The 27457-nt window shown below is 48.4% G+C and overlaps 1 protein-coding gene across 1 annotated transcript in view; it reads left to right on the top strand.

Moving 5' to 3' along the window:
• FCHSD2 (FCH and double SH3 domains 2) overlaps positions 1 to 21518 on the top strand; it is a 212918-nt gene extending 191400 nt beyond the window's left edge. The window contains 8 exon segments of the mRNA XM_010007193.1: positions 6912 to 7073; positions 13085 to 13219; positions 14577 to 14660; positions 14791 to 14968; positions 15879 to 16099; positions 17773 to 17896; positions 18060 to 18142; positions 21435 to 21518. Coding sequence (XP_010005495.1) covers positions 6912 to 7073; positions 13085 to 13219; positions 14577 to 14660; positions 14791 to 14968; positions 15879 to 16099; positions 17773 to 17896; positions 18060 to 18142; positions 21435 to 21518 — 1071 coding nt within the window.
• The last annotated feature ends 5939 nt before the right edge of the window (positions 21519 to 27457 follow it).

Genomic DNA, 27457 nt, shown 5'->3' with positions numbered 1-27457 from the left:
GGAAAGAAAATAAACATGTTAAATAAACATGTTTAGCCAAAAAACTTTCAGTGTTGCTTTCCTCTTAGCTAAAATAAGTTGCCAGTTGAGACTTTTCAACCCTGGAACAGGTTGCCCAGGGAAGCTGTGGCTGCCCCATCCCTGGCAGTGTTGAAGGGCAGGTTGGATGGGGCTTGGAGCAACCTGGGCTGCTGGGAGGTGTCCCTGCCCATGCAGGGGTGGGACTGGATGAGCTTTAAGGTCCCTTCCAACTCAAACTATTCTAAAATTAAAATTAAAATTAAAATTGTGTTCCTGCCACTAGAAAAACACTGCAGTGGAACAAAATACTTCTCACAAAAGATTGTTTAGGTCTACTTGTAATCATAATTTAATCTGATTTTAATGCCTGAACTTGCTTGGAAGTATAACCTTTGCCTAAAACAAATAATTCTGAATTCTTTTAAGAGGAAAAATACCGGGGGAAAAAAAAAGGGGGGTGGCCTGATGGCTCTAACAGGGATCCAAAAGCACAGGGAAGGTACAGCAGGGAGAGAGGTGCTCTCTGATGGGCAGGGCTGTCACAGTCTTGTTCTGCATCCCGAAAAATCATGGCAAAGGAAGCAACTCTGCTTTCAGAAAACTCCATTCCAAGCTCATCTTAACAACCATAAACCTAAATATTTAAGGGGCCACATCAGATCAGCTTTGCTGCTTTTCTCTGTTTGCTTTTTTCACCCCAACACCTTTAGAAATTATTTTTAAAGGTGTTTTGGGGAGGTATTTGTGGGATGTAAATGAACACTTGCTTTCCTATACACCCTTTATTTCTGGGAACAGAGCAGCAGTGTAATGTATTCTTGCTGCTTTTCATTTCCATGACTTCCAAAGCAGTTGTTTATCTTCATCTTGTGCAAGCTGTAGGTCTGAAACCTTTGCTTAATTAAGACTGGAACAGTAAATAAACACGACTCTGCCTTCTTCCATGTAGAGCAGTGATAGGTATGTGAGAAATAGATAACAATATTTATGTTTTTCAAAACCTTGGGTTGTTGTGGTGGGGTGTTTTTTCCTTTCATCTTCTTATAACCAACCATCAGCTGAGGCAGAGGAACAGCTCTGAGAAGCAGGAACCAGCCAGAACAAAGTTGGAAACTTGGTGGGTGGCTGATGCTTTTAAAATCAGTGTAAAGCCCCCCCAGTCCTTAGCAATAGTCAGTGGTCAATAGTCATTGTAAATAGCAAATTCCCTCTGAAATGGGAAAAGATTTGACTTAATAACAATGTCATTTGGGCAGCCCCCAGGTCTGAGAGTGAGTGCTGGATTCCAGCATTCCTGTGCTTTCGAAACTCAGCTGCTTTCCTGGAGATACTTCAGGATTGCTGGGAATATCAGTGGTTACTGGATTAAAAATATGTTCAAGTTTATGAGCTCCTGTCAGTGGAGGTCACTGAGTCAGGAAGTACAGCCTGTGTGCCTGCTGGAGTCCCTTCTGGTGGGAAGGAAAGTCAGTGAGCAAAGCTTTGGGTAGTTTTGTTTCATTAATGTGAAATATGTGATCTTGTGGAGGGGCTTGGAGAGGTGGAGCAACTTCTCTTGAGGGTGGTGTCATCTTGTGTGGTTTTGCAGAGCAATGCCAAGGTGTGACTTGTCAGCAAGGTCTTCTGATGTCAGTGTATGACAGAGGCTGCTCTCTGCAACTACCTGAAGGGAGGGGGTAGGGATGTGCGTGTTAGGGGCTTCTCTCAAGTGAATAATGACAGGAGCAGAGGAAATGGCCTGAAGCTGCTCCAGGGGAGGTTTAGACTATATTAGGAAGAATTTCTTTACCAAAAAAGTGGTTGAAGGGCAGGTTGGATGGGGCTTGGAGCAGCCTGGGCTGCTGGGAGGTGTCCCTGCCCATGCAGGGGGTTGGAACTGGATGGTCTTGAAAATCCCTTCCAACTCAAACCAGTCTGTGATTCTGTGATTCAATGTTCACCCCCCAATAGTCAGTGCTAGGAGCTCTCCAGGTGTACAATATGCTCAGAGTTCAGACATCCCAAGATGAACCATCACAGGGGGAAAAACAATCCAGCCAGGAGGTGAACTACCAGCTGGAGGTCAAATGTAGAAGGGTCTCTGTGTGCTCTGAGACCTGATTTCAGAAGTGGAACAGGCTGCCCAGGGGGGTGGTGGAGTCACCATCCCTGGAAGTGTTTAAAGGAAATGTAGATGTGGTGCTTGGGGACATGATTTAGGCACTGATTGGGTAGATTAGGTTATGGCAGGGGGAGTTAGGTTATGGTTGGACTTGAGGATCTTCAAGGTCTTTTCCAACCAGGATGATTTTTTGATTCTATGATCACTTGCTGGCCATGTTCCCAGGAAAGAAACTGAAAGAGAAGACTGAGCAAGCTGCAGTTACATCCAAGTGCAAGGTGGGTCCCTCCATGAGGAGATCTAGACTCCAACGTGGAGAAACCTCACCTTCCAAAGGAGGGAGCCTTCCTGGTGGCTGGGTACAGCAATGAAAGCAGCACCTGCAACAGAGCAGTTGTGGGACTCAAGGCTGGTGGAAACACCAGTATCTCATAGAATCATATAATGGTCAGAGTTGGAAGGGATCACTAGGGCAGGTCACACAGGAACGTGTCCAGATGGGTCTTGGAAGTCTCCAGAGAAGGAGACTCCACCACCTCTCTGGGCAGCCTGGCCCAGGGCTCTGTCACTCTCACAGCAAAGAAGTTTCTCCTCATGTTGAGGTGGAACTTCCTGTGTTGTCACTTGGTGCCATTTCCCCTCGTCCTGTCACAGGCACCACTGAACAGATACTGGCGCATTCCTGACACCCACCCTGCAGGTATTTATAGACATGAATAAATCCCCTCTCAGTCTTCTCCTCTCCAGACTAACCAGCCCCAGGTCTCTCAGCCTTTCCCCATCAGACAGATGTTCCAGCCCCTTCATCATCCTTGTAGCCTCCCTTGGACTCTCTCTAGTTTATCCCTGTCCCTCTGGAACTGGGGAGCCCAGAACTGGACACAACACTCCAGATGTGGCCTCACCCGGGCAGAGCAGAGGGGGAGGAGAACCTCCCTTGACCTGCTGACCTGGATGCACCCCAGGATTCCATGGACTTTCTTGACCACAAGGGCTCTTTTCCTCCAGGTGATCTCTTATTTCCCTCTTACCTGACATTTTATCCAGCTTGATGAAAGCATCACCCCCCAGATAATTTAGTGACACTTTCATTTAAAGCTTGTATTTTTAAAACGTGTAGCTGTTCCTTTGTGAAAAGCAGAAGAAAGTTGCACTAGTGTCTAGTTTGGGTTGGTTTGTTTTCATAAAGGTAGGAAGCTGTTAACCCTGGTCTACCAGTGCAATTATTGAGGTAAAAATATGTGTGTACACTTGGAAATCACATTACACATCTTTCAAGTGCAGGCCTGACCTAATACTCTTAAGTATGTTTATGGCTTGTCTGAAATGGAATGAAACTCAAAACATTTGTGATTTGGAACAAACATTTGTTGAATATTAAGACCACAGATTGTAAATAAAGGGGGATAAAATGACTAGATTTGCTGCACACCTTGAATTAAAACTCTTGTTGGATCAGCAAGTAACAGTTGAGGATCCTGGAGCAGCTTGTTTATTTGAGCTAACAAGTTTGTACAAACAGCATGGTTTATTTACAGCAGGCTGAGTACTAATATGAACTACAAATGTTTATAGCATGCCTAGACTAATGGTTATTGCTGTTGCATAACTCAGGCTAATTGGAAATTGCATAACGAGGTAAAACAGCAGAACAACAAGGCTGGTGGTTTCCTAGGCAGCTTTTCTTGAAGGTGTAAGGAAAGTCCTCATCATATACTGTCAGAATACAAAGATAAATCAGGGGATAGCTACTTTACTCCACAAGTATATGTAGATAGATTTAGATGTCTATCTATCCATCTATCTACATGGCGGGGCCTCAGCTCAGGAACGTGATGAAATGGGGAATTCCCCATGAAGCTACAGCACATCACCTGCATTGACCTGCTTTAGGGCACAGAATCATGCAATCATTAAGGTTGGGAGGGATCTTAAAGATCATCTAGTTCCAAGCACCTTCCATGGGCAGGGAAACCTCCCAGCAGCCCAGGCTGCTCCAAGCCCCATCCAACCTGCCCTTCAACACTGCCAGGGATGGGGCAGCCACAGCTTCTCTGGCCAACCTGGGCCAGGCTCTCCCCACCCTCAAAGTGAAGAATTTCTTCATAATACCTATCCTAAATCTCCTCTTTCTGTTTAAAACCATTCCCCTTGTCCTGTCACTATCTTCTCTGATGAAAAGCCCCTCCCCAGCTTTCCTGGAGCCCCTTCAGGCACTGGAAGCTGCTCTCAGGTCTCCCTGGAGCCTTCTCTTCTCCAGGCTGAACACCCCAACTCTCCCAGCCTGGCTCCAGAGCAGAGCTGCTCCAGCCCTTGGATCATCTCCATGATGTGGCAGAGCTTGTGCCTGCAGCTCTAACCATGTGAAGACACATTTCACATCATAACTTCTCTTCTATTTAAAACCCCCATTTCTTCTAAACAGAACTCAAAATATTATCTCTGAAAAGGAGTTTATTGTTTGACATGGGTTGAAAGTCACTTCACAAATAGTTTTAAGGTGACAGTGGATCCATGTTTGGGGGCTCAGCTGAATGAAAGTGATTATCATTTATTTTCTGACTTATCATCTTAAGAGAAGGACAATCAGAAAGGGCAGCACCATGTCACAAGCAAGAAAACACACCAGTATCATTTCAGCTCCACACAAAATGTTGTGTGTAGTATATTCATGGGAGTGATAAAAATCTGTGTGATCACAACTGGGATTTTAATTCACTGGATTTATGTTCTTAGCTAGTCTGCTCTGCTTCAGCCACTAGAGAAAACGTAATTTCCCCTCTAATATTTGCTCAGACCCATCTATTTTTGATGGTTTTGCTTGGTTTCCAAGTGCCACTGATAACCTGACATGTCAGGGCAGGCAGTGATGCTTCTGCTCCAGAGGAAAGGGGCTGCAAGGGTGAGAAGGGAGATGAAACTTCTGGAGCCCCCGGCATAAGAAGAACATGGAGCTCATGGAGAGAGGCCAGAGGAGGCCCCAGAGGTGCTGGGAGGGCTGGAGCAGCTCTGGAGCCAGGCTGGGAGAGTTGGGGTGTTCAGCCTGGAGAAGAGAAGGCTCCAGGGAGACCTGAGAGCAGCTTCCAGGGCCTGAAGGGGCTCCAGGAAAGCTGGGGAGGGGCTTGGGACAAGGGCAGGGAGGGATGGGAGCAGGGGGAAGGGTTTCCAGCTGGCAGAGGGAGCTGGAGCTGAGATGGGAGGGAGAAATTCTGTGCTGTGAGGGTGGTGAGACCCTGGCCCAGGTTGCCCAGGGAAGCTGTGGCTGCCCCCTCCCTGGCAGTGTTGAAGGGCAGGTTGGATGGGGCTTGGGGCAGCCTGGGCTGCTGGGAGGTGTCCCTGCCCGTGCAGGGGGTTGAAACTGGGTGGTCTTCAAGGTCCCTTCCCACCCAAACCAGTCTGTTATTTTATGGTGTGATTCTATGATACTTGCACAGTAACTTGCTGAGAAGGAGCAAAGCTGTGAAAGGAAATGCAGGAAAACCTCCAGGATGGTTCAGTGAGTTTCTGTTGTTCCCTCTATCTGTGACTCACTGAAGGACCTTTGGGAAATCACTTGAGATTTTGTTCCTCTGTTGAGTAAGTGCAACAGGATGATGATGATGATGATGATGATGATGATGGTGATAAGGCTGGACAGGACAGGAATTATTTTTATCCCTAGGTTTGCCCCTCTGTTCCTGATGGAATTTTTGAAATTCTGATTTTCTTTTCTTGAAATTCTGAATTTCTTCATGCTACCCTTTGCCTGCCTTTTATTTGGCTTGTTAAATCCTTTGGATCAGGGTTGTGGTTTGCAGTGAATTTGTCAAAGCCTTGGCTCCATCACCAGAAGGCATGCCAGGATGCTGAAAGGAACCCAGCTGTCAGAAAACCTCCATTCCCATTCTATTCTAAAGACAAAAATAATGAAACTGTTTGTTGAAGGGTGATATTTTAATTTTAGAATTATTAAGCTATTCTGTTTCCCTTATAAATAAGTTTCCTGTGATCTCTGGCAAGGGCTGATGGAAAACAGCCTCATTTGGGGGCTGCTGGGTTTGTGTGTGGGTGTCGTGGGGTGTTATTTGTGTATCACATGCAGTTTATTCACCAGCTGGAAGGGCATCCAGGGTCTGCAGCCCAGGAATATTCCCTGTTTTATAAACACTCTATAAAGCTTTAGGGTTTGTCTGGGGTTTTGCACTTAGAAAATGATCTGAACTAACTGACCACTGGAATATATGGATAGAATCATAGAAGCCCAGACTGGTTTGGGTTGGAAGAGACCTTAAAGATCATCCAGTCCCAACTCCCCTGCATGGGCAGGGACACCTCCCAGCAGCCCAGGCTGCTCCAAGCCCCATCCAACCTGCCCTTCAACACTGCCAGGGATGGGGCAGCCACAGCTTCTCTGGGCAGCCTAGGCCAGGCTCTCACCACCTTAATACTAAAGAACTTTCTTCCTCATGTCTAATCTCAATCTCCCCTCTTCCAGTGTTAATCCCTTCCCCCTTGTCCTCTCCCTACAAGCCTTTGTCCCAAGCCCCTCCCCACTTAGTATAAACTAATAGATGTTATTTTTAAAACACCACCTGGTGAAATACACGTCCCAGAAAACCAATCCCTGTCTCTTGGCTCACACCACACTCCTGCAGGCAAGGAAATGAAGAGCTGGGTGAGTTTCCAGGTGGAGCAGCTTTCGGAGCCACCCGAGCGATTTGCAGATCAGGAAACAAAGCCCTTGGATGGCGACACAGGAGGGACGTGGAACCATGAAACAATTCTGACCTGCCCCTGTTTCTTTCCTCAGGTAGTTAAGCTGAAAGCTGAAGCACGTCTTGATCTGCTGAAGCAGATTGGGGTGTCTGTGGATACGTGGCTGAAAAGTGCCATGAACCAAGTGATGGAAGAGCTGGAAAACGAGCGCTGGGCCAGCCTGCCCCCCGTGACCAACAACGGCTCCTTGCACCTGGTAGGGGTTCCACCTCACCATGCCTCCTCCTGGCTCTTGCCTAGCAGCTACTCCTGACTCAGTAGCAAATCTAGAACCAGATGGATGATATTTGATTGGCTCTTAGGGAACCTGTACACTTTTGTAGCTTTACATACAAGGGTTGGGGTGGGGGTCGGGCTCTTCTCCCAGGCAACCAGTGACAGGATGAGAGGGCCTGGCCTGAAGCTGCTCCAGGGGAGGTTTAGGTGGGATATCAGGAAGCAAATCCTCATGGAAAGGGTGATCAGACCTTGGGATGGACTGCCCAGGGAAGTGTTGGAGTCCCCATCAGTTTTTTCATGGAATCACAGAATGGTGAAGGTTGGAAGGGACCTTCAATATCATCCAGTCCCACCCCCTGCAAGGGCAGGGACACCTCCCACCAGCCCAGGCTGCTCCAAGCCCCATCCAACCTGCCCTTCAACACCTCCAGGGATGGGGCAGCCACAGCTTCTCTGGGCAACCTGTTCCAGTGCCTTCCTGCCCTCATGGGGAAGAATTTCTTCCTGATGTCTGACCTCAGTCTCCCCTCTTTCAGTTTAAAACCATCTCCCCTTGTCCTATCACTGCCCTCTCTGTTGAAAAGCCCCTCCCCAGCTTCCCTGGAGCTCCTTCAGGCACTGGAAGGCCTTTTTCTGCTTTATTGTTTTACTTGGCAGCCTCTTGGAGGGGAGGGTCTATGTGAATGTCCAGGTGTGTTCATATGTGGCAGATTTGGCTCAAGAAAGTGAGTGAGCACCAAAGGGAGTCTCAGCAAATCCTGAGGCTCCTAAAGCCACTGTTTGCTTCCTTCTGAATGTTGGGTGGTTTCTTCCAGGGCACTGCACACACAAAGGTAACACAACAGTGTCAGTGATGCCCAGTGCTTTATTCCCATGGTTAGTTGTGTCATTAGGAATGGGAGTTGGAGCATGCAGATCTGAGCTTCAGCCTTCCCACTTCCCAAAGGGGCTGGGGTTGTTCAGCCTGAAGAGAAGGCTTTGGGGGGGCCTCATAGTGGTCTTCCAGTACATGAAGGGGTCCTACAGGAAAGCTGGGGAGGGGCTTTGGACAAGGGCTTGTGATGAGAGACCAAGGGGTAACAGTTTTAAAATGAAAGAAGAGAGATTTAGGTTAGAGATCAGGAGGAAATTCTTTAGTGTGAGGGTGATGAGACACTGGAACAGGCTGCCCAGGGAAGCTGTGGCTGCCCCATCCCTGGCAGTGTTGAAGGGCAGGTTGGATGGGGCTTGGAGCAGCCTGGGCTGCTGGGAGGTGTCCCTGCCCATGCAGGGGGGTTGGAACTCAATGATCTTCCAACTCAAGCAACTCTATGATTCTATGAGTTCTCGAGCTGAGCTTTGTTTCAGGTCCTTTCTGGGCAGGGCTAATGAGGGATGTCACAGAGCTGTGCTGGAACAGGGGGTTTTTCCCTCTGTCCCTGCACTCCACCTCCTTTAATGGCCCGTGGTGCCTGTTGGCTTGTGCCCAAGCCCTTGTTCTCTGTCTCAGCAGACGTGCCAACACTTGGCCCTGCAGCCAAACCCCTGCTAGTCCCTGGTGGGGCAGCAGATGTCACAGCGTGGGAGGTTAAACCCTGAGGCTGATTTTCCCCTTCCACACTGACATGCACTCCCAAATTAAAAAAAAAAACAACCATGCTGTTGACCTTGGCAGGCCAGCTGATGACAGCTCCTGGCTGGCATCCTTCAGCCTGTTACTGAAATGTTGCTGCTTGCAGGGATCAGAATTGCTGCAGCACAGAACAGGCAGCACCTTCACTTCAGCCTGGATGAGCAGGCAGAGTGTGATGGTCAGAAACCAGCTCCCTGCCCTCCTTGCCTCAGGCCTTGCTTTGTGGCAGGATGTGTCCTGGTGCAGTTTGGTCTGCAATGCTGTTGACATTTTTTTCTGCCAAAGAGCTATAAAGAAGAAAGCAGCAGGGATGGGTTGATACCCCCTATTTGTTTAACCTATAATATGATAATGAGCTGAAAGAGTTAATGTCCCATTGCCTCTCCAGCTGACTTCACTTTGTGATATCATGGATCATGGACTCACAGAGTGGTTTGGGTTGGAAGGGGTCTTCTTGATGCACCCCAGGATTCCACAAGGGCACATTGCTCCCCATGGACAATTTATTGTCCACCAGGACTCCAGGGTCCTTCTCCTTGGTGCTCCTTCCCAGCAGGTCAACCCCTGGCCTGTCCTGGTGCATGTTGTTGTTCCTTCCCAGGTGCAGGACTCTGCCCTTGTTGAACCTCTTCAGGTTCCCCTGCCCAGGTCTTGCTGAACAGCCACACAACCTTCTGGTGGATCAGTCAATCCTTCTTGTTTTCATAGAATTGAATCATCAAATGGTTTGGGTTGGAAAGGACCTTCAAGATCTTCCAGTTTTAACCCCCCTGCATGGGCAGGGACACCTCCCAGCAGCCCAGGCTGCTCCAAGCCCCATCCAACCTGCCCTTCAACACTGCCAGGGATGGGGCAGCCACAGCTTCTCTGGGCAACCTGGGCCAGGCTCTCCCCACCCTCACAGCCCAGAATTCCTTCCTAATATTGAACATAAATCTCCTCTTTTCCAGCTGAAAACCATTATCCCTCATCCCATCCCTACAGGCCCATGTCAGAAGCCCCTCCCCAGCTTTCCTGCAGGCCCCTTTTAGATACTGGAAAGCAATAACATGATGAAAGTAAGACTCTTGGGAGATAATGTTCTTTTTTTTCCCAATGTACATAGTACAAAAAGCCACCTTTTTGTGTTAATATCTGGAAAATACACACAGGGCTCCTCTCACATATTGACATGGTTGGGAAACCTTTATGCTGCCCTCAGCAAATGTCTGTTCAATGTTAGGTCCTTTATTCAAAAAGGAGGAGAGAATAGTGTCTTTGTGGGCTCTGTGGTTTGTTTGCTGGGACTCAAAGGTTCCATGTGAATCTCAGGAAGAACTTGTTTGCTGTGAGAGTGACAGAGCCCTGGGCCAGGCTGCCCAGAGAGGCTGTGGAGTCTCCTTCTCTGGAGACATTCCAACCCCCCTGGCCACGTTCCTGTGTGATGTGCTCTGGGTGCCCCTGCTCTGGCAGGGGGTTGGGCTGGGGGAGCTTTCCAGGTCCCTTCCAACCCCTGGGATTCTGTGATGCTGTGAAGCAGCACAGATGGAAGAACCATTCCCACAGCAACAGTCCAGTGCTGCAGTTAGAAATACAAGTTTTGCTACGTTGACTTGAGACTGTGAAAATGGATGTTTTTGACTGTAAAAACTTCCAGCATCTTTCAGCTAGTAGGTTACTGGCTGATACTCAAGCCTGATGGTCATCTGCTGGCAGCAACCTGTGCAAACAAGCTGTGGTTTCACTCCCTAAATACACATCTTGCAAGATGTTCCCAGACTCTGCAGGGAGATGAGCTGTGTGGAACCAACTGCAGAGGTTTCTGTACCAATGATGGTCTTTAGTCCAGTCTTTGAGGGACTTTTTACACAAGTGTGTAGTGATAGGACAAGGGGTAATGGTTTTAAACTGGAGAAGGGGAGATTTAGGTTGGACATGAGGAAGGAATTCTGTGCTGTGAGGGTGGGGAGACCCTGGCCCAGGTTCCCCAGAGAAGCTGTGGCTGCCCCATCCCTGGCAGTGTTGAAGGGCAGGTTGGATGGGGCTTGGAGCAGCCTGGGCTGCTGGGAGGTGTCCCTGCCCATGCAGGGGGGTTGGATCTAGAAGATCTTTAACATCCCTTCCACCCCAAACCATGATTCTACATGATTTTCCCTACTTTCCAAGTGACTCCATTGCAGGAGCCTGTGCAGCCCACATGCTGAAGATGTGTTTTTCCTCCTCATGTTAGAAAACCAGACCAGATGTTGGAGGAAGGAGGCTTTCTAGACATGACCCACTAATTTCCATGATGTTTGCTATGGCTGTCAGGTGCATGTCAGCTCTGGCTGCTGGGACATTGACCATGCACAGCAAAAGGCAGTTAAAAACTGGAGGGGAAAACCTTAAATGTGCTGTAGTTTGTAGTTGGTTGGTAAGAGAGCAAAGCATGAGCAGGGTAGGACAGTGATCTCTCATTTTTTTGTCACCACAACATCTGTGAAGGCAGTGAAGTAGCAATGGATGCAAACTACACTTGAATGAAAACGAGGAGGGGGAAATATCTCAGGAGATACCTTCAAAATTGTAGCACATAAACTGATCTAAGTCAGAAAATGATGCAGCTTTGTGGTCTCCTACTCCAGTTCTAGACCAGTGATGCTTTTGGGAGGCTGCTCAGTGCCTTTTTGGTCTCAGCTCAACTTCATGTTGATTTATCGGCCTTTCCTTTTTCATGAAGAATACCAGTGACTCCCAGATTGACAGGAAAAATGAAAGGGAAGGTGGCAAATACTCACCAGTGTAGCCTTTGATTCAAAGGACTTGCCTATTTTCACATGAGAGAAAGTGTTTATTCAACATTTAACCCAGGCATGAGGCCAAAGTGCAGCTCATGTCAACGTTGCCCAAAGGACATTTATAGAGACTTGTCTTTTTCCAGTGTATTGACTTCAGGTTTTATTTAAACTTCTGTAGCCAGTTTTTAATCATCATTCTTTCTCTAAGGATTTTGTGTTTTTATTTTCCTTATAAACTGCAGCAGGTTCTGTTGTGCAGAACATACCAGCTGGAAGGCTGATTTTTTACCCCCCCAAAATTTCAAGTTCAAGTATTTCCACTGCAGTTTCATTTTATAACTTGTGGTTGCAGATACTTTAGGCCTTTAATAGCATCAATTCTCAGTAACTGACTCTTTCTTTTCCATTAAACTATTTGCTGTTCCTCTGAAATGACTTCTCCAAAGGACATTAGTCACTGTTTCACAGCTAATATAAGAAGTAGGTAATTGTCCAGCAGTTGAGTTGAAGCTTCCAGAAACTTTCTGCAGTTCATAGAATCACAGAATGTGCTGGGTTGGAAGGGACCCATCAGGATCATCAAGTCCAACTCCTGTCCCTGTGGAGGGCACCCCAAGAATCACCCCATGGGCCTGAGAGCATCATCCAAAGGCTTCTGGAACTCAGGCAAACTTGGTGCTGTGACCACTGCCCTGGAGAGCTTGTTCCAGTGCTCAACCACCCTCTGGGGGAAAAATCTTCTCCTGATATCCAACCTAAACCCCCCCTGATTTAGCTTCCTAGTTGTTTTGAAAGTCCACAGGCCTGTGCTTGAATGAAGAAACACAACTGAGTTAAGCAAAGATATAATTTGGTGACAGCTCTTTTTTTCTTCCTCCTATTTGCCTTGTTTGGTGACTGTTCTCCTGATGCTGTTTGAGAATCACAGAAACTCAGGGGTTGGAAGGGACCTGGAAAGCTCCCCCAGCCCAACCCCCCTGCCAGAGCAGGGGCACCCAGAGCACATCACACAGGAACGTGGCCAGGGGGGTTGGAATGTCTCCAGAGAAGGAGACTCCACAGCCTCTCTGGGCAGCCTGGCCCAGGGCTCTGTCACCCTCACAGCAAAGAAGTTTCTCCTCATGTTGAGGTGGAACTTCCTGTGTTGTCACTTGGTGCAGTTTCCCCTCGTCCTGTCACAGGCACCACTGAACAGAGACTGGCCCCTTCCTGACACCCACCCTGCAGGTATTGATAGACATGAATAAATCCCCTCTCAGTCTTCTCTCCAGACTAACCAGCCCCAGGTCTCTCAGCCTTTCCTCATCAGACAGATGTTCCAGTCCCTTCATCATCCTTGTAGCCTCTGTTGGACTCTCTAGTTTATCCCTGTCCCCCTTGAAATGGGGAGCCCAGACCTGGACACAAGACCCCAGATGTGGCCTCACCAGGGCAGAGCAGAGGGGGAGGAGAATCATATGTTGAATATTATTTAATCATTGAATATTATTTAATCATTTTTTGTCCAGTTTCAGTAATTGTAAGTAATTACAAAACCACACTGAAGAATATTGGTCAATTAATTGTTATTATTTTTTATTTTCATTATTTTATGATGCCAAATATAATTTCTTTTCACAGATTAATGCTGATGCAGAAAAGGAAGAAGGTGAAGAGTTTGAAGACAGCATGGATGTTTTTGATGACAGTAGTTCCAGCCCTTCTGGTACTCTAAGAAATTATCCTCTCACCTGCAAAGTTGTTTATTCATATAAGGTTTGTGATTTGTTTTATTTTATTAGAGAAATTAATTGTGCAACAAACAACTAACAGATGTTGCTGTTCTGGTGGGGGGAGTGCTGGAGGTAGAATGTCAGCATCTGGCTCAATAATGGTGCACAGTAGGTTCATCTAAGATCTAGTTGGCTACACCTTGAATCCTGGGGTCAGTTCTGGGCCCCTCAGGACAAGAAGGACATGGAGGGGCTGGAGCGTGTCCAGGGAAGGGCAAGGGAGCTGGGGAAGGGGCTGGAGCAGAAGGAGAAGGGGCTGGAGAACTTGTGAGGAGCAGCTGAGGGAGCTGGGGGTGTCCAGCCTGGAGCAAAGGAGGCTGAGGGGAGACCTGCTGGCTCTGCAGCTGCTGAGAGGAGGTTGGAGCCAGGGGGGTCGGGCTCTGCTCCCCAGGAACAAGCGACAGGACAAGAGGGAACGGCCTCAAGTTGTGCCAGGGGAGGTTGAGGTTGGATCTGGGGAGAAACTTCTTCACTGAAAGGGGAGTTAAAACACTGGCCCAGGCTGCCCAGGGAGGTGGTTGAATCACCATCTCTGTAGGGGTTTCTTAGCTGTGTAGTTGTGGTGCTGAGGGACATGGTTTTAGCACTGGACTTGGTAGAGCTGGGTTAATGGTTGGTACAGTCAGGTTAATGGTTGGATTTGATCTTAAAGGTCTTTTCCAACCCAAAGCCTTCAGTGACTCTGTGCAAATTGCAGCACTGAACAATCCATACTGTCCTGAAACACCTTCAGCAGGGGACTGAAGTCCACTAAAGCATGTGGGGATGTCCCTGTCTTGCTTCAAGGTGACCAGTTGTGTGTCTGCCACGAGAAGATGGGCTGATTCCTGTTGCTGAGCCTCCCTGGCTGTATCAGAATCCCTCTCAATGCTGGGGGTGCCTGGAGGCTGCAGGACAAAGCTCCTCTTTGCCCTATGCTTGTGAAACCACCATCCAGGAGTTCAAGCTCTGCTGACAAACTGCATTCATGCTCTTTGCTTCTGCTTAGCACTGCTAGGTCAGCTGAAAATCACCCCCTGGTGCAACCAAAGCCAGTGGCAGACTTGGTCTTACAGTGCAGAGTAATTTGGGGGTCAAAAGTAAACAGGGTTTGACAGGCTGGGTGACATTCCTGGTGCTTCCATCTGTCCTCTGGAGTGAAAAAGGGCCTTGAGGGTGTCAGCACATGCACAGAAAAACCCTGATGAATACGTTTTCAAGTCTGTTACATCAGAACATTTTCAATGTTTTAGAGAAACACAAGTTTTTGTAAGAGTCTGGGTGAGGATGTTCCTACCCTGGAGTGTCCTGGTGCACCTGAAAACAGGTTTATTTTAAAATGTTCCTGTTCTGTACTTCAGGCTTCTCAGCCAGATGAACTGACCATAGAGGAACACGAGGTCTTGGAAGTTATTGAAGATGGAGATATGGAAGACTGGGTGAAGGTATCATTGCCTGAGATTGTTTTCTTTTCACCATTAACTTGTCTTTGTCTCATCCAAATACTAAATGTCCTTTGTATTTGGGTTCTTTTCAGAGCAGGGTGCAAATCAGAGCATCTTTTCTGTCTTCCAGGCACGGAACAAGGCAGGTCAAGTGGGTTATGTGCCAGAGAAGTACCTGCAGTTCCCAACATCCAGCAGCCTGCTGAGCATGTTGCAGTCCCTTGCAGCCCTGGACAGTCGGTCACACACCTCAAATAACTCCACTGAGGCTGATTTAGTCTCTGGCAGCTTGAATGGAGACTCCAGTGGTAAATACCAGTAAAGAAATAAATAGTATATTAAGCCTGTTCTCCAAAGCATTGTGCACATGGAGTTTGGGTGTCACACGTGGAAATTGCTCATGTTTGACCTGTAGCTGAGGACAACTGCTCTCAGTAACCAGCTGTCTGGAAACAAAGTCATAAGAAGGACATGGAGTTCCTGGGAAAGGTCCAGAGGAGGCCACAGAGATGCTGGGAGGGCTGGAGCAGCTCTGCTCTGGAGCCAGGCTGGGAGAGTTGGGGTGTTCAGCCTGGAGAAGAGAAGGCTCCAGGGAGACCTGAGAGCAGCTTCCAGTGCCTGAAGGGGCTCCAGGAAAGCTGGGGAGGGACTTGGGACAAGGGCAGGGGGCAGTGTTGAAGGGCAGGTTGGATGGGGCTTGGAGCAGCCTGGGCTGCTGGGAGGTGTCCCTGCCCATGCAGAGGGGTTGGATCTAGATGAGTTTTAAGGTCCCTTCCAACCCAAACCATTCTGCGATTCTATGAAATCTGCATCCTTTACCTGGCTGCCTCATAGAGCTGAGATTACCATGAAGTAAAATGAAGGAAAACTAAAATAAATTGACTCAGCAACCACAGAATCCCAGAATGGTTTGGGTTGGAAGGGACCTTCAAGATCATCCAGTTCCAACCCCCTGCATGGGCAGGGACACCTCCCAGCAGCCCAGGCTGCTCCAAGCCCCATCCAACCTGCCCTTCAACACCTCCAGGGATGGGGCAGCCACAGCTTCCCTGGGCAACCAGTTCCCACTGTCATAGAATTATTTAGGTTGGAAAGGACCTTTAAGTTCATCGAATCCCCCCAGAAAGATGTGCTCAGCACTTCCTACTTTTTTTCAACGTCGTACCAATTGATTTTTGATTATTATCTTGGTTTGTTTTTTCCTCTTCCATCCTCCAGTCTGTTTTGTAAAAGCACTTTATGATTACGAGGGCCAGACAGATGATGAACTGTCCTTCCCAGAAGGAGCAATCATCCGCATCCTCAACAAGGAGAATCAAGATGATGATGGGTTTTGGGAAGGAGAATTCAATGGCCGTGTGGGGGTGTTCCCCTCAGTCCTGGTTGAGGAGCTCACAGCCTCAGAAAATGGAGAGACCCAGTGGATTGGAGACCTTCAGGTAGGTGACCACTTGAGGTTCTAGCTGGGATGGGTTCTTAGTTTGTTGGGGCAGTTCAGGGAGGCTGCAAAGATTTTATTTAAGGGATATAAAATAAAGAAAAACAGGAAGCAACTTAAGTAAAAAAATAAAATCAGAACCAATTTAAGAAGGAAAAAAAAACAACCCTGAGTTTTTTAGCCTTTAGTTCCTTTCCCAGCCTGACAATTAGCAACTGATACATGTTGGCAAAGTAAGAGATTTGTGAGTGGTGGCAAGAGTTTGGGGTGGAAAAGAGATGAACCAAAAGAGAAAATTCACTATTTACTTCCTGGAATTATTTAATGGCAGAGACTGAGACATCAAACACAACCTGGTGAAAAAGAGAATCACAGGCTCCCTCAGCCCTGATAAAAGCTTCTCATACTTAAACCCATCTTCTATCCTCTCCATTTTTTAAGAATACTGCCAAATATTGGAATACAGTCAATTTTTGCAACCATGTCCTCATTTTGGTGTAGTTCTGTAATCCTTCCATCATCCTAAAAATCCAACACATTCTCTTGTGTAACAGATGCTAGAAACTGGACTTTAATATTCCCTACAAAGTAATTTCTCCAGTATTTTTATTCTTTGTTTTGAGAAGATGGTGTAAACTTCAAACTTCAATGATATCTCTGGAATTAAGTGGGGATAAAACTCCTGTTCCCAGTGTGTGATTGTGTATCAAGAGGTGCAATTGGCCAAATGACTTGATTCAAACAACCTTCAAAATGTCTGAATTGTCTGGGAGAGAATGAAAATTCCTGCTCAGTGGCAACCTGTGATTTGGCAAAAGAAGGTGCTCACTGGTGGATACCTTGGCTTTCTTTCCCAGATGTACCTGACAGCACATTGGACAGGTAGTCTTCCTCCAGCTGAAAGATCCTTGCATAGTGATGGGTCAGAGGACTCAGGGCACCTTGGTGTGCACATAAAACCTGTTAAGGAGTCAGGTTGTCTCCAGCCCCTCTCTCATTTGAGAGGTGGGCCCATGAAGTTCAGTAGGGCCAAGTGCAAAGTCCTGCATCTGGGTGAGGGTAAGACCAAGCACAATGACAAGGTTGGGTGGAGAATGGGTTGAGAACAGCCCTGAGGGAGAGGACTTGGTGGGTGAGAAGCAGAACATGAGCCAGCAACATGTGCAAGAGCCCAGAACCCACCCGTGTCCTGGGCTGTGTCACGAGCAGCAGGGCCAGGGAGGGGATTGTCCCCTCTGCTCTGCTCTGCTGAGACCCCCCTGCAGGGCTGGGAACAGCTCTGGGGTCCCCAGCACAGGGAGGACACGGAGCTGTTGGAGAGAGGCCAGAGGAGGCCCCAGAGATGCTGGGAGGGCTGGAGCAGCTCTGGAGCCAGGCTGGGAGAGTTGGGGTGTTGAGCCTGGAGAAGAGAAGGCTCCAGGGAGACCTGAGAGCAGCTTCCAGGGCCTGAAGGGGCTCCAGGAAAGCTGGGGAGGGGCTTGGGACAAGGGCAGGGAGGGATGGGAGCAGGGGGAAGGTTTTCCACCTGGCAGAGGGAGCTGGAGCTGAGATGGGAGGGAGAAATTCTGTGGTGTGAGGGCTGCTGGGAGGTGTCCCTGCCCATGCAGGAGGTTGGGACTGGATGATCTGAAGGTCCCTTCCAACCCAACCAGTCTGGTTCTGTGGTGTTTACAGGTGTCCCCGAAGCCTCACAACGCGCTCCCGGCGCTGCCGCTCTATGACCAGCCTCCCACCAGCCCCTACCACAGCCCAGACAAAATTGGTTCCCAGTACTTCCCCAGGTCACCATCAACCAACGGTAAGAAATGCTGGGCTAGTACAAGTAACATTGCAGCTCAAAGCTTAAATTAGAGGATTCACATTTTGGGAGGAGGGGTGAAGATTTTTTTACTCAACATCAAGTGAACCCAGCGATTCTGAGCGGCCTCTTTCTGACAGGCTGTTGTCACTTGCTCTTCCAGAAAACAGCTTCAGTTCAGAGTCCCCTGGATTCTCACAACCTCCACGAATCCCTCCTGAAACGTCCTACGGGAAACTGCGACCTGTGAGTTCAAACCCAACCCTGGTGCTTTCAGTGGTGCTTCCAAGTCAAGGCCAAGCCTAGATCAGCCTAGAGCAGCGAGGCTGGGGAAGGGACTGGAGGGAAAGTCTGATAAGGAGAGGCTGAGGGAGCTGGGCTTGTTCAGCCTGGAGAAGAGGAGACTCAGGGGGGACCTTCTCACTCTCTACAACCACCTGAAGGGAGGTTGGAGGCAGGTGGGGTCGGGCTCTTCTCCCAGGCAACCAGTGACAGGATGAGAGGGCCTGGCCTGAAGCTGCTCCAGGGGAGGTTTAGGTGGGATATCAGGAAGCACTTCCTCATGGAAAGGGTGATCAGACCTTGGGATGGACTGCCCAAGGAAGTGGTGGAGTCCCCATCCCTGGGGGTGTTCAAGGAAAGGCTGGGTGTGGCACTTGGTGCCCTGGTCTAGAGATGTGGTGGTGTTGGGTCGTGGGTTGGACTTGATGACCTCAGAGATCTTTTCCAGCCTCAATAATCCTGTGAGTCTGTGATTCAGGCAGGATAGGGACATTCAGAGCAGTGGGGTGATAGAGCACTTGGTGATTTGACTCTCTGTGTTCTGCAAATCCATTTATTCTGAATTAGACTGTGGAATCTCAGATGAATGGTGGGAGGAAAGGTCTGTTCCCTCCCCTTTGATAACACCACAGATCTGTCAAAAATGGAACAGAACATCAGAGCTATTTCAGATTAAGTGAACACTAGAAGAAAACAAAGCTGCACTTGTTTGTAAAGGTGACCTTGAGTCTTATCTATCCCCTCTCCTTCATCTGACCTGCCAATCTGCTTTTATAGATCTAAAACCTGCATGTCTCTTTGTGAGGCATTTGAATCATGAAATCTAACCTGGGTGGAAATTGCACCTATAATGACAGTAAAATAGTTGTTACTCAATAAACTTAGGCAGCCTCTCCAGGTGTTGGGAGGTTAGTTCTGGTCTTGCCCCATGTAATAACCTCTGAACAGAACTAAAAAAGAGGTGGCAAGAAATGCCAGCACAGTTTAATCCTATGACTGGTACAATTGCTTCTTCTCCAACGTGCTGGCAGATAAATCTGCTTGCCAGGGGTTTGCTGTGATGTGCAGTCCTTGGGAATCCATTGCATTTAGGGTTCAATTTCTTCCCAAACCCCTTGATTTGAATCCATTGCATTTAGGGTTCAATTTCTTCCCAAACTTTTTGATTTGAAGTTTTCAATTAAAAATTCTTAACAATAAAATCTATATATTTTGTGGTGTCTTTGTTGCCTAGAAAGACATTTTTCCAGGAAAGGAAGAATTGAATCACTTAGAACTTGCAAAATCCATGGCCTGGGATTAATTTTTGATACCAAGTTTTGGGGGTTTCCAAGTGCAGACCAAGTCAGATGAAGATGGAACCTTTGTGTTTCCCTGCCATTCCCAATGAAGGAGGTTGGGAGAAAAAGAGCATTTTTGGGTGTTCAAAAATTGTGTTTTCCAGTCAATGAGAAGCTTATTCATTAACAAGGCCGAGGTAGAAGTGCATATTTGCATATTTAAATGTGGAACTGAGAATGTTCACATTCTCTTTATTCCCTTGTGAAAAGACACTGATTCAGCTAGAATTAATTCCTGAGTTTCTTGCAACTTTTCAAGATTTGACTACAGTGTCATGCCTTAATTAAAAAGGCTACCTGTTAGTTTGGCATTTTAAAGAGGCCTGGTTTGGAAACTAGTGTGAATCCTGGTATTTCTCCAGGATTCATGTTTTCCATAAGCCAGTGATTCTGGTGTGTTGTGAAATCGTGTGGTATAAACCCTGCATGAAATGCTGTTGCTGCTTAAGGTAATTCCATCAGAAGCAATAATAACTTGATTGATGTGGCAGAGTCTAAAAATAACATCAGATTTCAGGTGTCTGTGGCTCAGGACAGTGATTGATGAGATAGAATTAAGCTGCTCAGATGCCACAGAACACAAGAGAGGTTTTCCTCCCCCTCTGTTCTGCCTTGGTGAGGCCACATCTGGAATGTTGTGTCCAGTTCTGGGCACCTCAGTTCAGGAAGGACTGGGAACTGCTTGAGAGAGCCCAGGGCAGAGCCACAGAGATGCTGGAGGGAGGGGAACATCTCCCTGCTGAGGAAAGGCTGAGGGAGCTGGGTCTGTTGGGCTTGGAGAAGAGGAGACTGAGGGGCCACCTCATCCCTGGTTCCAAACACGTTCAGGGCAGTGTCAGCAGGAGGGAGCCAGGCTTTGTGCAGTGATGTCCAGTGACAGGACAAGGGGCAGTGGGTGCAAACTGGAGCACAGGAGGTTCCATGTGAATCTCAGGAAGAACTTCTTTGCTGTGAGAGTGACAGAGCCCTGGGCCAGGCTGCCCAGAGAGGCTGTGGAGTCTCCTTCTCTGGAGACATTCCAACCCCCCTGGCCACGTTCCTGTGTGATGTGCTCTGGGTGCCCCTGCTCTGGCAGGGGGGTTGGGCTGGGGGAGCTTTCCAGGTCCCTTCCAACCCCCAGGATTCTGTGATTCTGTGACACTCTGGTAGTTTCCAGGCCACATGAGTTCCAAGCATCAGATTTCAGAATTTGATGTAAACTCCAAAGTTCCTCCTGGGTTTTGTGCTGGATTCTCTGTGCGTGGAGGCAGAATGGGAAAGTTTTTTCCCTCGGTGTGTTTTCACTGTTGTGTCTGCAAGTCATCCTGGACAAAAATCAGCTGGGAGTGGTGACAGTTCACAAGCAGGGGCCTTGATGGCTTCATTAGAGAAGCTGTGGCTGCCCCATCCCTGGCAGTGTTGAAGGGCAGGTTGGATGGGGCTTGGAGCAGCCTGGGCTGGTGGGAGGTGTCCCTGCCCATGCAGGGGGTTGGAACCTGATGATCTTTGAGGTCCCTTCCTCAAACCATTCTGTGATTCTGTGATCCACTGGAGACAACTGGATCTGAATTCAGCTGGTTACTCACTGTAGTACTGGCCTGAAGTTGCACCAAGAGAGGTTTAGATGGGATATGAGGAAGAATTTCTGTACTGACAGAGTGGTCAGGCCCTGGAACAGCTGCCCAGGTGGTGGAGCCACCATCCCTGGGGGTGTTCAAGAAACAGGCAGATGTGGTGCTGTAGTGGCCAAGGTTGTGGGGTGGGTTTAGTGTTGCTGGTGGGACTCAGTGATCCTAGAGGTCCTGTCCAACCGTGGTGATTCTGCCTGATTCTGTAGCTCTGCTGAGCTCAGGGTGTGAGCTCAGAGTTGCGGTTCTAGACGAGAGAAGGTCAGAAATGGGGGCAGTTTTCTGATGGGCTGGTTCTGGCTGTTTCAGGTCCGGGCAGCTCCACCTCCCCCCACGCAGCATCACCGCCGGGCCACCGAGAAGATCGAGGATGTGGAAATCACCCTGGTGTGACCAGGGGGCTGGTGAAGGAGTCGAGCTACAATCAAGACCAAACGCCGCCTTTTTGGTCAATCTCCTTCTCGGGCACCTTTGCATGATGAAGACTTTGAACAGAGCAAGAGCTAGGGAGGATTTTCTGTGGCAGTGACATGGTGGGCTTCCTTCCCAAGGTCATGAATATTTTGTGCCTTTATTTTTTGGGGGGGTTTGGTTTTGATTTCTAGGCATCATTCTTCCTCTCTTGGCACAAACCAAGACGGGCCGGACAGCAGGAGCAGAGCCTTGGAGCAGGTTTCTCTCTTGGCTGAAGATGGTCCATTTATTTTAGACAGAGGCAGAAGAAAGAGCCTCATCCATGCAACTTAGTCCCAGCATCTTTCAATCCCATGCTTTAGTACAGTATATTACTGTTGCCATAGGAATGTGTTGAAGATGGTCAGTTCCTCAAGTAGCATCACTTGTATTAATCAGCTCTTTGGAATGAAAAAGGGAACTGAAAAATAAGTGTAAGGAGAGGCTGGCTCCTCTTTAACCCCCTTGCAGAAAGGAAGAGACAGGATCATCATCTTCTAGATTAAAAAAAACCCCACAAACCTGATGTGGATCATATGGTGTTGATGACGTTGATGCACAACTCTTCAATCATAAACAGTCAAGCAGAACTAAATGTCCTTTGTATGAGTATTTAAGCAGAACATTTAGGAATTAGAGGCTCTAATAAGGAGGTGCTGAAGCTGTAGCAACATCTTGTTCCATAGCATAAACCAACTGGTAGAAGAGTAAGTGAGATTTTTGTCTAGACCTGGAAATTGAGCTTCCTTTTTTTCTTTCCTTACCAGATTTTGGGGATTTTGGTTTTCTGGTTTCTTTTTGTTTGTTCTTTTTTTTTTTCTTTTAAAGTCTTTGGGTCACTCTTGTCCCAGGTATCACCGTGTCCTTTATTATCCAACATTGTATCTTTGTCATCAAAACATCTGGCTAGAGTTAGGAGTATTTTTACATGCAATATTTAGGGTTGTTTTTTTTCCTTCTTGCATCAGATGGTCCTGTAACATTTTCCCATGTGAAGCCCCTTAACCAGCCAAAGCCAGAGCACCAGGAAAAGCTCTGGCTCCTGCAAAGCCTTCAGACCACCTCTGTGGCCAAGACTGGTCTCAAATTACTCTTTAGGCAAGAAACAAGAGTGTAAAAAGAACTTCAAAATCAATATTCAAGTGGAGATCTCTGCAAAAGAAGCTTTTGTTTTGAAAGAAGAGGGCAGAGGGAATTCTGAGGTTTTAACACGGAGAGAAAAGGGTGAGAGGGAAGGGGGAAAAAAAGCTGGATGAAAACAGGGGGTTTCTTTCTGTGTCAGTGAATGATTTTCAGGGATCTCCATCAGAGCTTGAGTCAAAAGGCATCACAGGGTTGGTTTTTTGAGCTGTTTTGTGGGGCCTGTTGAATGTGCTCTTATGTCTTCATGTTTATTATTTTTTTTTCCTAAACCAGGAAGTTTTCTACCTTTAGTTCACTAACAAGGGCTATTTTTTTGAGGCTGCATTTACAAAAAAAAAAACAACAACAAAAAACACCATTAAAAAAAAGCAACTTAACAAGATTTTTCTCATCCAGTTTTGCACATGACTTGTCAATCCCAACCCAAGTTGGGGCTCTTGAGACGTTTGTGTTTGCCAACCTCCCTTCCCAGTGGGATCCTTAACCAAGAGTGGGGCTGTTGGAAGAAAACAACTCATGGATCAGTGAAGAAACCACTGTCCACTGGAGTCTTTTCCATCTTTGTTTCATTCTTTTGCACCTCTTGTCCTGTTGATCTGTTCGAGGTCTTTTTTAACGTGTTTATCAAACTTGTTCTTAAGTTTAAAAAAAAAAGAAGATTTTAACTGTTTAAAGCCAATTCTGAAAGCTTCATGATGCAGGAGTCAAGCAAAGTTGGTTTTTTTTTGCCATCATGTTCATGCTCAATCCCTCTGGCCAGTTTTTCTGTGTCTTTCAACCCTGGGCTTTCAAAAAAAAAATGCAGAGAAGTGTTATTTAAAAGTCTCTTTAAGTTGTATTTTAAACTATTTTCTGGAAGAGCTGCTAATTTTATTTAAAAGAAAACAAAATGAAAAAAAAACCACAAAGACAGCATCAAAAAAAAGAAGAAGAAAAGTTGTAAAAAATATTGCCTCCTTTTTAACTTTGGTTTCTTCATCCAGGGCATGTATTCGAGCTCCCATCGTGTACAGCGTCGGTCCTCGGAAAGCGTCGGTGCTTTCTTTATACTGGCTGTAAAAAGTTTGTATTTATTATGTATAAAAAGTTGAATAATAAAAAAGTGGAACTCAAATCTGGATGGGGACACTGCCACGGATTGAAAACAGCCTCGAGGAGAAGGACCTGGGGGTGATGGTGGATGAGAAGCTCAACGTGAGATGGAGGCCAGAACCCACCCGTGTCCTGGGCTGTGTCACCAGCAGCGTGAGCAGCAGGGCCAGGGAGGGGATTGTCCCCTCTGCTCTGCTCTGCTGAGACCCCCCTGCAGGGCTGGGAACAGCTCTGGGGTCCCCAGCACAGGAAGGACACGGAGCTGTTGGAGAGAGGCCAGAGGAGGCCCTGGAGATGCTGGGAGGGCTGGAGCAGCTCTGGAGCCAGGCTGGGAGAGTTGGGGTGTTCAGCCTGGAGAAGAGAAGGCTCCAGGGAGACCTGAGAGCAGCTTCCAGTGCCTGAAGGGGCTCCAGGAAAGCTGGGGAGGGGCTTGGGACAAGGGCAGGGAGGGATGGGAGCAGGGGGAAGGGTTTCCAGCTGGCAGAGGGAGCTGGAGCTGAGATGGGAGGGAGAAATTCTGGGCTGTGAGGGTGGGGAGAGCCTGGCCCAGGTTGCCCAGAGAAGCTGTGGCTGCCCCATCCCTGGGGGTGTTGAAGGGCAGGTTGGATGGGGCTTGGAGCAGCCTGGGCTGCTGGGAGGTGTCCCTGCCCATGCAGGGGTGGGACTGGGTGACCTTGAAGTCCCTCCCAACCCAACCCAATCTCAGATTCTGTGATTCTGTGACTTAGCCCTGGCAGCCCCCAGGCCACCACAGCCAGCAGGAGCTGCACACACACAGATGTCCTGTGAGCTCAGAACCTTATAAACAGCTTCTCTGGAAAGGCCAAAATAGGCACTGCTTGGGTTTGTGCCCCAGCACCACTGCTGAGCAAACTCTTTGTCTTTGTGTAGGTCTTCAAAGCAACTGCCCAGTCCTCCCCTTCTGCTCTGCCCTGGTGAGACCCCACCTGGAGTGTTGTGTCCAGTTCTGGGCTCCCCAGTTCCAGAGGGACAGGGATAAACTGGAGAGAGTCCAATGGAGGCTACGAGGATGATGAAGGGACTGGAACATCTGTCTGATGGGGAAAGGCTGAGAGACCTGGGGCTGGTTAGTCTGGAGAAGACTGAGAGGGGATTTATTAATGTTTACAGATACCTGCAGGGTGGGTGTCAAGAACAGGGGTCAGTCTCTGTTCAGTGGTGCCTGTGACAGGACGAGGGGAAATGGCACCAAGTGACAACACAGGAAGTTCCACCTCAACATGAGGAGAAACTTCTTTGCTGTGAGGGTGACAGAGCCCTGGGCCAGGCTGCCCAGAGAGGCTGTGGAGTCTCCTTCTCTGGACACTTTCAAGCCCCATCTGGATGTGTTCCTGTGGGATCTGTCCCAGGTGTTCCTGGGCAGGAGAGGGGGTTGGACTCAGTGATTTCCAGAGGCCCCATCCAACCCTGCCCAGTCTGTGATTTTATGAAAATGTCACTGGGAGGTGAGGGCTGTGACTGGGGGAGAATCTGCCATATGGGGATAAAAATGTACATTTTCTTGGGTATCATTTGTAAGGGTTGATGCTTTTACACAGAGATTTGAATCTCCAGCCACTTTAGCACATCCTTCCAGCCATCTCCAAGCCCTGCTAAGGTGGGATTGGTATGAGGAGCAAAATGCTGCCAACCTTGGAGCCAGCAAGAGAGCTCCAGGTATCAAAATAATTGCCTACTAGCCCTTATGCAATTAGGCTAATTGCCTAAAGAAGGAGAGGGTAACTCATAATAACACCTCAGTGGGATTGGCCTTTACTAGGCCTGATTTGCCTCATTTTGGGAGGAGTATTCCCACTGCATCCCAAACCCCTCCAGCTTCAGGATGCCTTTGTGCTCTGGATTTCCCAGTTCTGTTTCCCAGCCACCACTGGGAAGCCACCCCAGGCACCAGCTCCTTGCTTGGCTGATTTCAGCATCTCAGAGGTGAGTGATTGTTGCATGAGGTGCTTTCCCTGATGAGGAAAGGCTGGGAGAGCTGGGACTGCTCAGCCTGGAGAAGAGAAGGCTGAGGGGAGACCTTCTTAATGCCTGGCAGTATCTCAGGGGGGTGCAGGAGGATGGAGCCAGACTCTGCTCAGCAGTGCCCAGGGACAGGACGGGGGGCAACGGGCACAAGCTGGAACATGGGAAGTGCCACTGAAAGAGGAGGGAAAACTTCTTGCCTGGGAGGGTGACAGAGCCCTGGGACAGGCTGCCCAGGGAGGGTGTGGAGTCCCCTTGTCTGCAGATATTCCAGCCCCTGGATGCAGCCCTGGGGGATGTAGTGTTGAAGGGCAGGTTGGATGGGGCTTGGAGCAGCCTGGGCTGCTGGGAGGTGTCCCTGCCCATGCAGGGGCGTTGGAACTCAATGATCTTTCCAGTCCCTTCCAACCCAAACCATTTGATGATTCAATTCTATGAAAACAAGAAGGATTGGCTGATCCACCAGAAGGCTGTGTGGCTGTTCAGCAAGACCTGGGCAGGGGAACCTGAAGAGGGTCAACAAGGGCAGAGTCCTGCACCTGGGAAGGAACAACAACATGCACCAGGACAGGCCAGGGGTTGACCTGCTGGGAAGGAGCACCAAGGAGAAGGACCCTGGAGTCCTGGTGGACAATAAATTGTCCATGGGGAGCACTGTGCCCTTGTGGCCAAGAAGGCCAATGGGATCTTGGGTTGCATTAAGAGCAGTGTGTCCAGCAGGTCAAGGGAGGTTCTTCTCCCCTTCTGCTCTGCCCTGGTGAGACCCCACCTGGAGTGTTGTGTCCAGTTCTGGGCTCCCCAGTTCCAGAGGGACAGGGATAAACTGGAGAGAGTCCAATGGAGGCTACAAGGATGATGAAGGGAGTGGAACATCTGTCTGATGGGGAAAGGCTGAGAGACCTGGGGCTGGTTAGTCTGGAGAAGACTGAGAGGGGATTTATTAATGTTTACAGATACCTGCAGGGTGGGTGTCAAGAACAGGGGTCAGTCTCTGTTCAGTGGTGCCTGTGACAGGACGAGGGGAAATGGCACCAAGTTACAACACAGGAAGTTCCACCTCAACATGAGGAGAAACTTCTTTGCTGTGAGGGTGACAGAGCCCTGGGCCAGGCTGCCCAGAGAGGCTGTGGAGTCTCCTTCTCTGGACACTTTCAAGCCCCATCTGGATGTGTTCCTGTGGGATCTGTCCCAGGTGTTCCTGGGCAGGAGGGGGGGTTGGACTCAGTGATTTCCAGAGGCCCCATCCAACCCTGCCCAGTCTGTGATTTTATGAAAATGTCACTGGGAGGTGAGGGCTGTGACTGGGGGAGAATCTGCCATATGGGGATAAAAATGTACATTTTCTTGGGTATCATTTGTAAGGGTTGATGCTTTTACACAGAGATTTGAATCTCCAGCCACTTTAGCACATCCTTCCAGCCATCTCCAAGCCCTGCTAAGGTGGGATTGGTATGAGGAGCAAAATGCTGCCAACCTTGGAGCCAGCAAGAGAGCTCCAGGTATCAAAATAATTGCCTACTAGCCCTTATGCAATTAGGCTAATTGCCTAAAGAAGGAGAGGGTAACTCATAATAACACCTCAGTGGGATTGGCCTTTACTAGGCCTGATTTGCCTCATTTTGGGAGGAGTATTCCCACTGCATCCCAAACCCCTCCAGCTT

The sequence above is a fragment of the Chaetura pelagica genome, unplaced genomic scaffold, assembly GCF_000747805.2.
Source record: "Chaetura pelagica isolate M959 unplaced genomic scaffold, ChaPel_1.0 scaffold430, whole genome shotgun sequence".
NCBI lineage: Eukaryota > Metazoa > Chordata > Aves > Apodiformes > Apodidae > Chaetura > Chaetura pelagica.
This window is presented reverse-complemented; position numbering and strand designations above follow the sequence as displayed.